The sequence below is a fragment of the Maniola hyperantus genome, chromosome 2 (assembly GCF_902806685.2).
Source record: "Maniola hyperantus chromosome 2, iAphHyp1.2, whole genome shotgun sequence".
Classification (NCBI taxonomy): domain Eukaryota; kingdom Metazoa; phylum Arthropoda; class Insecta; order Lepidoptera; family Nymphalidae; genus Maniola; species Maniola hyperantus.
Window position 1 is genome coordinate 17,045,064 of NC_048537.1, and position 16,833 is coordinate 17,061,896.

At 38.1% G+C, this 16,833-nt stretch overlaps 1 protein-coding gene across 6 annotated transcripts in view; it reads left to right on the forward strand.

Moving 5' to 3' along the window:
* Positions 1-16,833, forward strand: part of Obsc (Obscurin) — a 70,352-nt gene that overhangs the window by 30,939 nt on the left and 22,580 nt on the right. For 3 of the 6 annotated variants that reach the window (XM_069506734.1, XM_069506730.1, XM_069506735.1), the window contains 17 exons: positions 58-179; positions 1,061-1,196; positions 1,605-1,782; positions 2,360-2,537; positions 3,267-3,457; positions 3,795-3,950; positions 4,064-4,184; positions 5,339-5,499; positions 8,680-8,855; positions 9,259-9,427; positions 10,018-10,136; positions 10,907-12,811; positions 12,932-13,033; positions 13,229-14,041; positions 15,100-15,381; positions 16,017-16,253; positions 16,492-16,681. In XM_069506734.1, coding sequence (XP_069362835.1) covers positions 58-179; positions 1,061-1,196; positions 1,605-1,782; positions 2,360-2,537; positions 3,267-3,457; positions 3,795-3,950; positions 4,064-4,184; positions 5,339-5,499; positions 8,680-8,855; positions 9,259-9,427; positions 10,018-10,136; positions 10,907-12,811; positions 12,932-13,033; positions 13,229-14,041; positions 15,100-15,381; positions 16,017-16,253; positions 16,492-16,681 — 5,236 coding nt within the window. The remainder of the gene's footprint in view (positions 1-57; positions 180-1,060; positions 1,197-1,604; positions 1,783-2,359; positions 2,538-3,266; positions 3,458-3,794; positions 3,951-4,063; positions 4,185-5,338; positions 5,500-8,679; positions 8,856-9,258; positions 9,428-10,017; positions 10,137-10,906; positions 12,812-12,931; positions 13,034-13,228; positions 14,042-15,099; positions 15,382-16,016; positions 16,254-16,491; positions 16,682-16,833) is intronic. The other 3 variants (XM_034975009.2, XM_069506736.1, XM_034975042.2) reach the window with 3 other exon arrangements.

The window sequence follows — 16,833 nt, forward strand, 5'->3', positions numbered from 1 at the left end:
CCAATATTGCGGATTCAATAAACAGGTTCAAGAAGTATTAAAGTATGTCCGATCCAGATGATAAGAACATATTCGGCGAGCTGCTGCCGGGTGGAGAAGGGCTTTTGGCCAAAGGTGAGAAAGCAGCCTTCACTTGGAAGAAAGATGGGGCAGACTTCGACCCTGAAGAGAGATTCAAGGTTAGTAAACCTTTGATAAACCCTGGGACCACATTTTGGGCTCATTTCAATTGCCTAGTTAAAACTATTTAAACTGTCTAATGCTGTGACATTAAAAAAACAAGCTGGTTAGTTTGGGATTGTCTACCACTTCATATGAATCCGATCCCTAGAATTCAATTCTGGGGTGCTATGTACCCTAAGGTAAATATGATATGGTCGGACTTGCGCTTTATAGTCTGCCTGTTCTTGGGCGCTAAGTGCCGCTTTTCTCTTTTAAACATTCCAAGCGTTTTGGAAACTTTTTATTTTAATTTAGATTTACCTTCATTAGTAGTTACTTTTGTAACGGGGAGTGTTCTGAGGAGTTGTATGACCTTAATCCACTCTCCTTTTTCACAACCGCACCGCACACCATCGTAAGCAAATTTTACCCCACCACCTGAAAGCCTGGTTCACCTCGAGCGCCCGCGGTTTGCTCTATCATTTTTCTACGCACATGCAAACTGTGGGACAAACTCCCTACAACAGTTTTCCTATTAGATTTCAACGTGGGGTTATTCAATAATAAATTAAATAAAAAATAAAAAAAATAAAAAATACTGCAAATGTTTATAGGCGGCAGTAATCACTTAACAGGTAACTCACCTTCTCATTTTCTCGCTATTTTTTACAAAAAAAAAACCTTTCAAGTGCCCCTTGGAACTGGACTTCATTTAAGATGTGAACACGACGTTATATTTTTAACTGCACATTTTTACCGACCAATCTCCTATGTGTCTCCTTCAAGCTACTTGAGATTGGCAAAGTGCATTGTGCTAATTATGGCACTGAAAAAAGTCATATATTAAAAAAAGAAGAAGAAGAATATTACATGTTTATTCTCCCGTTCTTATGCTCAGGTGTTACTGGGTGACGATGAGGACTCGCTGGCGCTGGTGTTCCAGCACGTGAAGCCGGAGGACGCCGGCCTTTACACTTGCGTGGCCAAAACCAGCACTGGGAACATATCCTGCTCTGCGGAGCTCACTGTCCAAGGTACGGATCTTCTCCCGTTTCTAGGCTATTGATAAAATTAACTTCTTTATATGAGATAGAAAAAGTCGCACGTAGTAAAAGCATATTAAAATGAAGTCTTGCAACGCTTTCGGGGTTTTCGTTTTTTTTTTTTAATTTATACGCTTCGTACGTATCCGTGGAATTTCGAATACGTACGGGTGCAGACCTTGGTGATGCCTTGCAGTACGATAATAGAAAGGTGAAGGAGGAACTAGGTCGAAAAGTTCTTCGATATTTTGACTAAATAGGCATGCGCTTGACTGTTATCACACCAATCCGCACTTAGCTAGCGTGGATGACTATGGACCCTTCTCCTTCTGAGAGGAGACCTGTGCTGAGTAGTGAACCAGCAATGGGTTGATCATAATGATGATGCTTGTTCAACAGGAGCTGTAAACTACTTGCACCGTGAGCCCCAGAAGCCAGAGTTAGTGATCGAGCACAAGGAAGCTATCGTATCGTGTGGGGGCTCAGCCATGTTGGAGCTGGTCTGCAAGGGCTACCCCAAGCCCAATGTGGTGTTCAAGCACGAGGGCAAGGTGGTGGAAGCTGATGCTAGACACAAGTAAGTGTTACCGATAAGTAGTCTTGTAGGGGCTGACTAAGCATTACTCGGTAGCTAAAGCAGAACGAGTACTGGGTAGTCAGTCCCAACCAACCGGCCGTTGAGTGAACACGCGCTCACAAGTAAACTCTGTTCCAAAGGTTCCAAGTGTATAATTAACTGTCTCAATACACCACTCCCCAATACATCCCAACAGTAGTGAAGATAAAACCTCGCAGTCTTAAGGCATACGAAATTCTGGCCGAAGACTGTTCAGGCTCCAAATCTAGGCCAATGTGTGCAATACACACGTTTATATTTGTATAAGTAATCTAGAAATAGACGCCTGTTTGGAATTCGTTTTCCTATTGAACTAAAAAATTTAGGTAGGTATAACGGGAGTATATACTTATCCTCCCGTTATACCTACATAAATTTCATCAGGATCTTTTCCTGCAGTTTAACTTACAAAAAGAAAAAACAAAGAGATGTATTGTCATAGACAGTATATCTCATAAACAACAGAGTTGTATGCAGCCTTCACACTATTGTTACATTATTTCAACACGTTTGTACAAGTGAAGTCCCTGCTCCCCAGGTTCCTATTCGAAGACGATGAGAACATGTCGCTAGTGATCAAGAACGTAACCACCGCGGACGCGGGCGAGTACCACGTGATTGCATCTAACGACCTCGGTGAAGACACCACCACCATGAACCTCGTGGTCAAACAGGCGCCCAAGATCAAGAAGAAGATCGAGAACCAGACCTGTATGGTGAGTATTGAGATTTGAAGGTATTGAAGTCAATATAGTTCGTAAAACCGATAGACGTTGCGGTCCAAGGTGCTGGAATGGCGACCTCGCACCGGAAGACGCAACGTACTAGGAGGACGGATGACATCAGACGAGTCGAAGGTAGCCGCTGGATTCAGACAAGACCATGGCATGTGGAAGTCCCTACAAAAGACATATGTCCAGCAGTGGAAGTCTATCAGTTGATAATGATGAAGTCAATATGACAACCTCCCTGGCGCAGTGGTGAGCGCTGTGGTCTTATAAATGGGAAGTCCTGGATTCGATTTCCGGTAGGGGCAATTTGGGAATTTATAACTTCTAAATCGTCTCTGGTCTGGTCAGATGGGTCTGGTCTGATGGGATGAAAAATATATTACATTTGAAAATCTCACAGCATTCTTAGCGCTGTGGCGACCGCTGAGGTTTTATAAGTATTCAGATTTCCCGCTGCATCAATTCAGAAGTTTGTAAATTGGCTCTGGTGCGTGGCAACAGGCACCAGTAAACTTTACAGTATGATGCTACATAGAAAATGATTAAGAGTATGGATTTAATAAAACTGCAATAACTCAAGTGAGATCGTAGGCAAAATCTTGAAATATAATTTTACCATACCAGTCTTGGAAGCTATCGCTAGGTGGAAGAAATTATTCACTTCCTAAAACTTCTATGAAATAGTTTGAAAGACATGGTACATTTAATTTTTAGGTCGATTCTACCCATGAAGTGACAATCGAAATCGAAGGCAGCCCCTCGCCTGATGTGAGCTTCTACAAGGACGGCGTAGAGATCAAGTCCTCAGAGCGCATCACCATTGTTAAGGAGAGCGAGGAGATATACAAGATCATCATCAAGGGAGCCAAGCTCACTGATACTGGCTCCTACTCTGTTGTTGCCAAGTTAGTACTTATCTTTATTTCATTTTTGTTTTGTTTGCCGTGAAGACCAGCTGGGGCCATGGACTCTTAATGCAAAAAACTTTATTAGCCTCATCTGCTGATAGAAGGGCTGACGCATTTTTTGCGCAAAGGATCAGCCTGGCTGTCCAGCGCGGAAATGCAGCCAGTGTTCTTGGCACCAGTCCACGCGGGCATAATTTGTATAGTAATTAGATAAGGCGAGCTTTCATTTATATCATTTCATATCATTTTCATCAGCTACTACGTGTAAAGTCCGTACGAAATGACTTTTCACACACCATTTTAACCATCTTCATTCCATCTTATTTTTATGCAGGAACGAAGTCAACCAGTGTTCCGACTTCTGGCAGTGGCATGTGACGTCACCGCCTAAGATCATCAAGAAGCTTGGTGCGGACAAGGTGTGCAATGAGAAGGAGACCGTCACCTTCGAAGTTCAAACCGAGGCCGATCCTGCGCCCACTGTTACTTGGTTAGTATACACTGTACACATGAATTGAACCTCAGAACCCCTGAAGAAGGGTGACGAACCACGCCATAAAATATCAATATGACAGTTATAGCCAATTTGTAATACTATTTCAGGTACAAGAACAAGACGGAGCTGAAGGAGTCGTCCGCCGTGAAGATAACGACATCAGGTTCGGCGCATTCTCTTGTCGTCACGTCGGCCGCTCGCGCTGACTCTGGAGAGTATTCCTGCGAGGTATCTATCTGGTCTGCAACAAACACGCCTGTTTCCGTGTGTGCACAAAATCAGAGACAGAGAGAGGAGACAGCGCTCAAAAAAGTTTGTGGGCACAGCCACCCGAAAATCGGCCAGTCTGAGTCGGAGTATAAATTCACTCATGATCGCTTAATGCATTTTTACATAATATTATCCAGGTTCACATCTTTGTTTATATTTAGGAGAGCTAGCCCGGGCAATCTTTTCTATGCCATTGAGGCAAGCAACAAAGATTATACTCTGCGAAGAGTAGAAAAAGTTCTCTCTGCGGTAGTTACGCTGACCGGCAGAGTGGTTTTTTATTTTATTTTATTAAGGCATTGGATATAATCAATATCGTCAGCCGATTGACCTGAATAGACCGTGAAAGTGTGACGTCACAAGTCTATTACGGTTGTGGGCATGCCCATCGTGCCCACAACGCTGGATCCGCGTTTACACATAATGCCGCAAATAGAACTCGCTGGAGAGAGATCGCACGAGCAGCAGTGAAGAATTCATAGCCACGATTACACTGCCAAGATTGAATGATTGAGAAGAAGAAGAATCTATCTGGTTTTTTTTTCATTTATAGACTAGTGCTTGGCTGCAATCAAACCTACTGACAGGTAATGATGCAGCCTAAAATGGAGCGCACTTGCCTAGAAGATGCCTATTCGCTCTTGACTTGAAGATACAATTTATTAAAAGTGGAGGAGAAATCTGATGCCGGAAAGGTGTTTCATATCCTAACGAAACGAGCAGGCATAAATCAGTTCGTATGTATCCATGAATTTCGACAACGTACTTTTTATAGGCACAGCTATTGCTTGGTAGTCCACTTGTGAACTACATATGGTTCACGGTGATAATCAACTTCTATCGCGTCCGTAGAAATCCTAGAAACCTTAAGATGGTACTCGTAACGGGCAAAAGGAGGGCAATCGCGAAGAAGATGCTCAGTGTGGGACTACGACTTTCACCATTGAAGAAGACGATGCAGGGATATGAAAGGCTGGGACCGCAATGTTTTGTATTGAGTCAGTAGTATTTAAAGTTTTCTTTTATTTTAGAAAGCGTCCTGATATTCGAATGGTGCCATTATAGAAAGTTCCAGTGCAAAAAGGTGACTGTTTTCTATTTCCTCTGTTCAGATCCGCAACGTGCACGGTTCATCAAGTGACTCTTGTCTGCTGAACGTGCGGTGCGCGCCGCAGTTCACAAATCGCCTACAGGACACCACGGCGGCCGAGGGCGATGTCAACGTTGAGTTCGCCGTCGACGTCGATGCCTTCCCAACGCCCGACGTCAAATGGTAACTTATTAACAAACTGTACAAAGAAATCAGATTCAGTTTTTAGGTTTCCGTACCCGAAGGATGCTAACGGGATCCTATTACTAACCCTCCGCTGTCCATGTCCAGCCGTTCCGTCCGTCTATCTGTCAGCAGGCCATATCTCGTGAACCGTCGGAAAGTTGAAATTTTCTTTTCCATGAGAGCGATCACGCTCTCATCTGATCTGATTCCGTGAAAATACGGATATAAAACATAATATCTACGTCATATAAGCTACCATACAAATAGTAACTCGACTCTAGTATCATAAGGTCGGATGTGGATTTTTGCTACTTTTCAGGAGAGCCAAAACAAAAATGCTAGGGAAATCGGGTCATAATTTCTAAACTACTAGAGATACAATTTCAGTTGTTTTTGTAATATTTAACACTTAACTGTACCTATCATTAACCATTACTAGAAATACTTTATCATTAATAAATAAAATATAAACTCACAATTTCTTCAAAATGGACGATATGCGACTTTATGCTGGTAATATTCGTAACTGTGCTAAAAAATTGTGTGCATAAGTTGTAAACCGACTTTATGGCTGCAATTTTTACTATTACAAATTTGAAATAAAAGTCGGATCTATTACTTAATATTTCATAATACGTCTTAACTGATCATACATAAGTAATATTCGGACAAAAGATCACAGTAGTTATCTCACAAAAATCATTTAGGAGTTTTGTGAGATAGCAACAATGTACCTATCTGATTTTTCTGAAACTGATTAGTTAGATCTGAAACAATAATTGCATTCGCCCGATAGTCTAACCATTGCATCCGTGTAAACCTTGTGACTTCTGAATGAATGAAAATAAAATTTACAAATTCACAAATAAAGCCCATTAATTAAAAACAACGGCCAAAAATTGCAAAAAAATTACAAAGTAATTAGAAACCTACAGTGGGCCAAACATTTTTTTTTGAATTATATATAGCCTGATTTTCCTTATAATGATTAGGTACGTAAAGTAAGAATGGAGGTCAGCAGGTACCTACTGCAAAAGTTGGTTATATTTTACAGTGGATAATGGTTTCTCATTATGTCGTATATTGGGCAAAAGCGGGGAAGAATTTTAAGTTTATATGTACCTATAACATACTAATGAAATACAAAAAAGTCTTCTTTAAAGTAGTTTTTATAAAATAATAACACCCAGCATTATTGCGTTAGTTGTAGCCAGGTAATATATTAAAATCTGAAAATCCCCGCCGTTCTTATTTTTTTTTATATAACAAACGGTCCTGATATATCACCTTTGTAAAGGGATGTGGTCTTTAAAAATATGTTGTAGTGCCAAATCAAACTTATCAAAAAGTTTTGTTTCCTTCGCATGTTCTTGTAAACTGTGACCAATCTCTTAGTTTAGTAATCTGCATTGTTTTCAGCTGTTCCCTTTTTTTCTATTTGTGCATGGATTACATCTTACTCCACGTAGATACATGTTGCATTTTAGCATAAAGCTTGTGATTTATCACTTTTTAGTGTGGTAATCCTTATAGTAATCATAAGTAAGCCATAACGATTATCATGCTCCGATTATGACCGACACAATTATCAGACCACAAAGTCAATTCTTCAACAATTTCGAGAATACTTTGTTTCTTCTCTAGTAGATTAATGAAATAAGACAAGATACTGTTTTATTCCTTCCGCTGCAGCTGATGTTTTCAGACCACATTAAAGTAGCAACACTGCTGGTAGCATCATGAATCGTTTTTAAGGTGCAGAAACTACGCAGGTATAAGGATTTACTGTTAGTCAAATCCGGCATTGCCACTTTTGTAATAAAAAAAATACTTTCTGCTTTCTTGAAAATTCCATTGCTTCTGTTTCGACTGTTCTTTTTCACAGATACTATTTTAAACTGTTTCTTTCGTGTTTTAGTTAAGTATTTTTATTTTTTACTTTCACTTTTATTAGTTGTTTAATTAATAAATTAATTTATACTACATTTATATTTAAATTAACATAATCTAAAGCTTCCTATAATTAGGTATGTTTCGTTAGAATCACTATCATCACATATTTTAGGTGCCTTATAATTTCTGCTCTCGATTAATATCAAATTCGGTCGATTATAAGATGGGTAAAGAAGAAAAAAATTGATTAGGTACTCTAATTTTTTAAGGCTACCTTAAAAACTAGGGCAATAAATTTTTGAACTGATGATTTGAACTATGATTCATATCATAAATGCACGGTTTTTTGCTTAGTGGGGTATTATTATAATATATGTTTAGATTTCCATGGTGTGATTTTCGTGGTCCTAAAAGATTTTCTAGTCTACATTTTCAAAATGTCTTCAGCTTTATTCTGGCTCTTTACTTTTTTCCCGCAGTTTAGTCCAAAATTTTGGTGAAATAGGATGGATCTCTTACCTATTAATCACATCAACTTTAATGTAGTCACAAACAAAAAGCTTTATTTCAACTTACTTCCATGAATTTTATTGCAAAATTATTTATATTACAAGGCAAAAAGTCTTAAATGATTCACAGTCCAAATATTAATACAAAAAATTCGAAGCATAACATCTGTTGTGATTTTACCTAACAAAATTATTACATATTTTAGAAGCAGAAGTGCGTAACTGCAGTACCAGCTAGTATTACAAATAAACTAATTTCGTAGCATAATGGTCGAACTCAAAATACATCTATCATTTTTATCCATTGCTTTGGTGCATACATACGCATGTCAAAAAATATAATTATGGTTCTCCAAATTTTTAGAATGTGTTCAGATACGACATTATGCATGTATTTATCTTTGCAACGAAAAGAGATAGAAATACTGGTGTCAGCTTGGCAGAAAGAGCCCGAAATGCTCATTACCTTCATGTAAAAAAGTGAGTTTGGTCGGAAGTACACATCCGACCTTATGATACTAGAGTCGAGAGTTTTTTGACTACTTCGGAACGTATTTTAATGGACTCGGATCGGATAAGTAGGTATCTAACCGCCTTGACTGTCTTGATTTGAACATGGCAGTTATTCTAGGAGAAAGCGTTTGATCTATTAGTTGCCTACGATGAGGAAAGATTCCCCTTTCGAACGAAAATAAAGACTTATTGTTTTATTGAAAAGTTATCCGATCTTGACCTTAAAGTTCTTTTTCCTACTCTAATGAACTCTTTCATCCAGGTACCTCGGCGATGTGGAGATAACGGAAAAGAAGTCAGTGTACACTCGCGTGGATAACGGCAGCAGTCACAAGCTGGTCCTGAAGGAGGTGACGTCAGAGCTGTCCGGACAATACACGTGTAAAGTGTCCAACGAGATGGGACAGGACTCATGTCAGGCCACCTTCACTGTTAACCGTAAGTAATGGTCATTACTTCACGTCAATGTTCGCCAATGAAACCTTTCCATACCCACAAGTTAGCCTCCGTTAAATATTTTTGTTTTTTCAAAAGGTCGATATGTTAGGTACTATTTCTCAAAATTTTTTGACATCTATATTTTTGATTATCCAAAAGACATTAATCGACAATCAATCGTATCGAGATTCTAGTCTACATTATTAGATTATGATAATCTTCAAAGTGAACATCTTATGACCAGCATGTTCCCGATATTTACCCAGAGTCAGTATTTTAAGGAAAACCACCGAGTTTCTTGCTGGTTCTTCTCGGTAGGAAAGGCATTCCGAACCAGTGGTAGATGCAATTGACGATTCAAAATTACTTGTGTACTAATATCCATAATTCTCTTGTTTCTCAGGAAAACCTCGCATCACCAAGAGTCTGATAGACATGTCCGTGGACGTTGGACAAACTCTGAAGCTGGAAGTCGAAGTGGAAGGCTGTCCGGAGCCCAGAATCAAGTGGTACAAAGACGGCCAGGAAGTCACCACTGATGCCAGAATCAAGATCGAAAGGGACACTCAGAGGTATTTTGAGTACCTTTTGTAATTATTCATTTTAAATTAAAGTAATTTTTTGTCCACACTTGTTTTTCATCATCAAAGTCAAGTATGTCCAACGAAGAAATGGGTAACGGTTGCGAATTGCAACACCCTGAAGATAAAAACAAGGCACACCTACTGAGGCGTCGCTGCAGCGCTGGTGCAGCTAATTCAATTGCATCGGCCTGTCTGAAAGACTGAAAATTGAAAGGGAGACCTTGATCTAACATCGGGACACATCAGAATAAAACAGAATAATCATTTTAGCCCAATTTGTACTAAAACTAGCTTATGCTCGAGACTTCATCAGCGTGGATTACACACATTTCAAATAGGAGGAGGAGTTGAATTTTCAAAAATCATATTGTCTTAGCGGATGTTTACATCGTAATAGCTACATGCCTTTCAGCCCGATCCATTCAGCAGTTTGAACTGTGCGCTGATAGGTCCATCAGTCAGTCAGTCCTTTTCCTTTTATATAATATGTAGACATAAATCTTTGTGTCAGCGATAAACAAAATATATAACAAAACCTCTCAATTTGTATCATAACTAAGTATGACTTTATTTTATAGGCTTGAGAACTACCACCTCACAGTAACACTGATAAAGGAAGAGGATGGTGGAGAATACGAGGTCCGTGCTGAAAACGAGATGGGCAGCGTCTCTTCCAAGAGCACCGTCACAGTGCACAGTAAGTATTTCGATACAAAATATTACAAAACTGTCTTCCAGACCAACATAGACAAAATAAAAATACTAAAGTATTTGAAGCTACTTAAGAAAAAGGTTGAAATGGGGGTAGTACAAAAAATAGGTGTGCTATCTCACATGATCCACATATATATGCACATATGAAATAACATAATTTATGCAGAAATGAGGTTATGATAGTAGTTATATTATGTTACCTTAAATATTTTATAATTTTAGTAGTTTTCAAGTTTAGTAGACTGACGAATATGACTTTAATACGAACCGAAAAATTAAAATACATAAGTAGTATGTTTTTTATGCAATTGATAAGTCTCTATGTTGGATTCAATTGGCATCGCGGTTCCAGCTATGTTAAACACAATTACATAACACACCAAACAATGGTAAAGTATCACGTAGTCATCCAAACATACATGATCTGACTGTGGAGTCAAAGCACCAAGAATTTGACCACAGAGGTACAGTAGTAGTTGCAAATAATATAGTCTAATATAAGAGTAGATAACTATTACATTGCACGTTTTTATTTGTCACGTTACCTACTACGATGTCTTTTGAATAGAAAAGTAGCAGTAGTTTTAATCCATCGAAGCATTCACTGGACATGAATGCTGTTGTTTGCACACACGTAAACATTTTGCATCAAACATTTCCGCACTCCACCCTATCCTGACATTTATGTCAATAATATTATTTGTTACCATGTGACCATACTTATTGTTACCATATTTTCATTGTGTTTAATAGCAAAAGAAGTTCATTCGCGGTTCAGACAAGAAAGTGTCGTTGAAAGTGAACTGGAAGCGGAAAGCAAAGTTAAAAAACAACAAATAGATGATGTCGTAGACGAGGGAACAAAGAAAACTGCAAAGAAGTTAAAGAAAGAAAAGATCGAAGAAAAATCCTTCAAGGATGAAACAGATGCGAAATCCAAATCCATATCATTGGACGAAGTTGACAAACCTCCTCCATCCAAATCTAGAAAATCTATCTCTGAACCTGAAGTAATAGAAGAAAAGTCGTTCTGGGATGAAACAGATGAACCGAAAAAAATACAAGTAGATGACACAGCAGATATTCAGGCTAAAAAAACCGCTAAGAGAGGAAAGACAGAACTAGTCAAACAAAAATCTATCGTTGATGAAACAGTTTCCAAAGCGGTATCATTTGAAGAGATAGAGAAACCAGTTCCACTTAAATCTCAAAAATCTTTAACTGAGCCTGAAGTGATAGAAGAAAAGTCCTTCTGGGATGACATAGCAGAAGATGAAAAACCAAAATCCGCTAAACTAGACGAAACTGAAAAGCCATTGAAATCTCAAAAATCTGTTACCGAGCCTGAAGTGGCTGAAGAAAAGTCCTTCTGGGATGATAAAGAAGAGAACGAAAAACCAAAAGCAGTCAAACTAGATAGTTCTAAGAAACCAACACCGTTGAAATCTCAAAAATCTGTTACTGAGCCTGAAGTGATAGAAGAAAAATCTTTCTGGGATGACACAGCAGAAGATGAAAAGCCAAAATTGACTAAAATAGACGAGACTAAAAAGCCAGTGCCATTAAAATCTCTAAAATCTGTTACCGATCCTGAAGTGGCTGAAGAAAAGTCCTTCTGGGATGACATAGCAGAAGATGAAAAGCCAAAATCAGCTAAACTAGATGAGAGTAAAAAGCCAGTACCACTGAAATCTCAAAAGTCTGTTACCGAGCCTGAAGTGGCAGAAGAAAAGTCTTTCTGGGATGATAAAGGAGATGATGAAAAACCAAAAGCAGTCAAAGTAGATAATTCTGAGAAACCGATACCATTGAAATCTCAAAAATCTGTTACTGAGCCTGAAATAAAAGAAGAAAAGTCTTTCTGGGACGACATAGAAGATGAAAAGCCCAAATCGGCTAAACCAGATGAGACTAAGAAGCCAGTACCATTGAAATCTCAAAAATCTGTTACCGAGCCTGAAGTGGTAGAAGAAAAATCTTTCTGGGATGATAAAGGAGAGAGTGAAAAGCTAAAAACAGCCAAACTAGATGATTCCAAAAGGCTAGCCCCATTGAAATCTCAAAAATCTGTCACAGAGCCTGAAAAGGTAGAAGAGAAGTCATTTTGGGATGATGTAGAGGAGTCAAAACAACCACAAATAAATAATACGACAGATCGTGGTGCTCTAAAAACACCTGTAAAAGAAAAATCAGAACCTGAATTTGTTAAACAAAAGTCTGTTGTAGATGAAATAGATACAAAATCTAAATCGGCGTCAGTCAAAGAAATAGATAAACCAGCTCCAGTAAAATCTCAGAAATCTTTCACAGAACCAGAAAATGTAGAACAAAAGTCGTTCTGGGATGATGTAACGGAAGATGAAAAGCCAAAATCGGTTAAAATAGGTGATGTCGAATCTTCTCCTAGAAAGGCTAGAAAATCAGTTACAGAACCTGAAATTAGTGAAACAAAATCAATATGGGATGATAATCAAAACGAGCAGAGCAAAAAGCCTATTGTGGAAGAAGTAAATTCAGAAAAACGAAAAAGTAAAAAAGGAGTTTCTGAACCCGAAGTAATAAAAGAGGTCCCCATTGATGATTCCCTGAAATCATCAAAACGGAAGTCTGTCAAAAAACAGTCGGTTAGCGAAGAACCGTTGAGTGCTGACACAGAAGGTAAAAATACGCTTCATGCTTCATAATCAGCAAACAGCTTCTAGGCCGCACACTCACGTATTCATAATGTCGCATGCCCTTGTGTTTTTTAACAAACCAAGTGTGATTTGTTATGTTTAGGCCGAGTTATCGAAACAGTAACAACGTTCAAGTCGGGCGATGATGGTTCAATAATTGTGTCGAAAGTAAGCAGCAGTCTCTCGCACGGTGCTATTATTACAGGTCAGTATAAAGCTTTGCGCCTTCTCTTCCCGGTTCTTAACTTCATTATCAGGAAAACTTTAACTTTCATACGAAATTGCTACTTTGATTAAAGGAATTTATAAAATTTAACGCAATTTTCATTGCATGCATTAATACCATCTTATGTTGTACAACTACTTCAAAACTTCGATATAATAATATTTTAACTGGTAGGTCCAGCCGAAACGCGCACTATACACAAAATGACTTCAAGTGCAGTTTATTATGATGACGATGACGAATATGATAAAAAGATTGTTAAACCAAACAAACCGCACACAACTTCACTAGAAGTTGAAGAAATAGCAAGTCATAGTTATTATCTGACCGAATTGGGTTATTACACAATACCGGATCATATCAGAAGAGGAACTTATGGCATAATAGAGGAACCACAAACTGATTCTGATGCTGACTCAAGACATGGTAGACAGGTCGGCAATAGAACAATATCAATCAAATCTGTTTCTGAGGATGAAATGAGTTGGCAAAACGAGCCACTTTCACGGGAAATTTCGATCGAAGACCTATCAAAATCCCTGTTCGATATAGACGACACAAAAAAGTTTTTCAGCAAGGATTCCTACGTGCGGCAATCATCTTTCAAAGAAGACTATTTTACGGACAAAGGTGATGAAGAATCGGTTATTTTGAAGGAGAAGAGTCAGAAGGTGTACGAGAATGATATCACAGAAAAACTCATACATATATCGAAGGAATTTGACGAAAACGAATTTAAAAACGTTGAGATTAAGATAGATAATATTAGGAACCGTATTATAGAAGAACTAGTTTTAAGCCCAATAAAAAATTTCGATAGTATAACAAAAGATACAGCTGAAACAACATTAGAGCGTAAGAAAAAATCGAGTACTGGTTTATTTAGCGTTGATGAAGAAGGGAGTGGTGATATTGAAGAACTATTGAGACGAAGCCAAAGAGAAAGAAGCATATTAGATGATATTCTAAATGAAGAAGAGGAAAAAGGTAATAATCAAGTAATCAAATCTATTATGAGACGGAGTATGATGCGCGCGGCTGATATTGACTATTACAGTAACGCTACTCTGTGTGCGTCAAGAATATTAACAACTTTTTCGTGCTATTCTATATCTACTAGAAAAATTGCTGTTATATTATGTCTTACTTGATCTGTTATTTTCTTCTCATACGAAATCAAATAATAATTCTTTAATAACTGAATTCTCAAACACTTTGCCAACATTAGCATTTATCAGAAGAAAATATCAAATAACTATTAAATGACAACGCCATTATGATTTAATTAATGTTCTGCCGTATGTTTGTTTTAGCACGCATGCGTAATAACATTTCCTTCTGGCATACTAATACTCGGGTTCCACTCCTTCGAAGATGTTAGCTACAACGACCGCATAACTAAGGTAAATTCTATCTTATAAGAGCTCCTGCGTGCACGCCAATTAAGCTTTTTATGTACTTAACATAGAGTATTAAATTCTCTGGCAGCTAAATGGTACGTATTTACACATTCCAACATCACACAACATACAGATGTAAAAAAATTATGTGTAGGTAAGCAATTGGTAAGTTATTTTATTTTTCAACTACCTACTATTACTGCTGTAAATATTGCAAAATGTGTTAATAATATTTCAGCTTTATTATATTTTCGCCTCTACTTTTATGTGTTTTCTTCAGGTTTTATTGTCGGTGATCTTCAATATTTTGTATTGTAAATATTTTTCTATTTATATACAATCCTCTATTTATACATATTCTATACATGTGAAGTCTTTGTTTAAATTATCTGAATTGACTCTCTCTAAACTATGTTCCTTAATTTTGTATAAAACTTGTCACTGTTCAAACTTACCGTAACTCTTAAAATCCCAATAACTTCTAAACTACATTAATAAAAACTATGCGATCAGAGATAATCTCATTCCAGCATGTGCCCTAAATATACTGGGTCTGCACAATCCAAATACCTACGTGTCAGACTTAAATATTTCACTAAAATAAATTCTGCACAGTAATTTCAAACACACACATTTACTTTGCAGCACCACCCAAACTCAAAGAAAGCACCTTGAAGGACGGTCACACCTTCGAATCCCTCCCACTAGTGTACACGGTGGAAGCTTCTGGAACCCCGAAGCCCACGGTTCGTTGGCTGCATGAGGGCCAGGAGGTGAAACCTGATGGGAGAGTCCACATCACCAACGAAGGGGATCTTTACAAGCTGGAAATTGTTGCTGTTGATATGAAAGACGCTGGGAAATGGCAGTGCGAGATTATCAATGATCTTGGCAAGCAGTCGCTACAAGCTGAACTTTCGGTTTCACGTGAGTATTGTAGTCCTGCCGAATAATTGGAGAGACATAATAAACACAATAAGCTCTTCAGTTCTTACACTGCCGTTAAGCAGAATTGGAAGTAGAAGTAATTTGACCCGACGTAAGCATCATAGCTTTCCTTAATGAGATAAACAGTTATAAAATAATCATAGTAGCTAATTAGCGATAAGGCCGCCTTTTGTATCTTCCTTCTGTCTGTGTTTTTTATTATTTAATGTAATCCTTCTTGTGGTTGTGCAAATAAAGTGTATTTATTATTATTATTATTATAGTATAATCAGCAGTAATATAAAATAATCTTACTTAACAAAAACAAAATAAACGATTAAGGAGTACCATGTACTTCAACGTTTTTTCCAGTAATGCCCAATTCTTACATTAGAAATTTTATTTTCAAACCCCACACAAACAATCATGTTGTTTACTTATATAAATTTCGGGATGCGTTAAAATTTAGATTTTTTCGTGTTAGTAAGTACTTAGACGTCAGACGAATAGGTTGCGTCGTTCTAGAAAACTGATTCACGCTTCATAGACTTCAGGATTAATTTAAATATTATCAGTTTAAAATCAAGTCTGGAAACCTACAAGAGCAGTAAAATTAATTTAATTTATCTTTACAGCCGAATCTGAGCTCCGCAAGCCGAAATTCACCGCTCCCCTTGAAGCAAGCAGCGTGATGCAACGTGAGCCAGTGACTATGAAGGCTGTGTGTACAGCAGATCCTCTGCCCCACGTAGCCTGGCTGCTTAACGGAGAGGAACTCGCTCCGGACATAGCTACTCTCATCACCAGCATGGATTCTAAGGAGCTCGAGCATGGGCTTAAGGAGTGCGTTTTCTCCTTGAACATCCCTACTAGTAAGTTAAGTTTGTTGTACATAATTGATTAAGTAAAACGCGAACCAGTGACTTTGAAGCTAGAGTATGCATTAGGTACGTTACCAATTTACTGGCAGTTTACTGATCACGCTGAACAGACGAGGAAATCCTCAAATAATAACAATTGTTTACCCAATAAGTATTTTAGAAATGAACCAACCAAATTTTCAAGTTAAAGATTTATTATAGTATTTTTAACTGAATTCTCTTTCCCAAGGTCGTCACGCCGACACCGGTGAATACACCATCCAGGCAAAGAACAAATATGGAATCGGCGAGTGTTCAGCTCGGTTGGATATCTTACTGCGACCCGAAGTTGAGCCTCTGAAGGATGTCACCACGGTGCCTTTCGAAGAAACCTCCTTCTTTACCAACATCAGGGCCAACCCTGTCGCTGAGGTGAAATGGTAAGTTTGGTTAATATACCTAAACTACTAAACAATTCATCACCATCATCATCTCAACCCATTGCCGAATTATAAAATGAACCAAAAGCTTAATTTGCTAAAATCCGCTGAAACAAGTCGAATCTGTGTGCAACATGCAGCATGCGACTGCA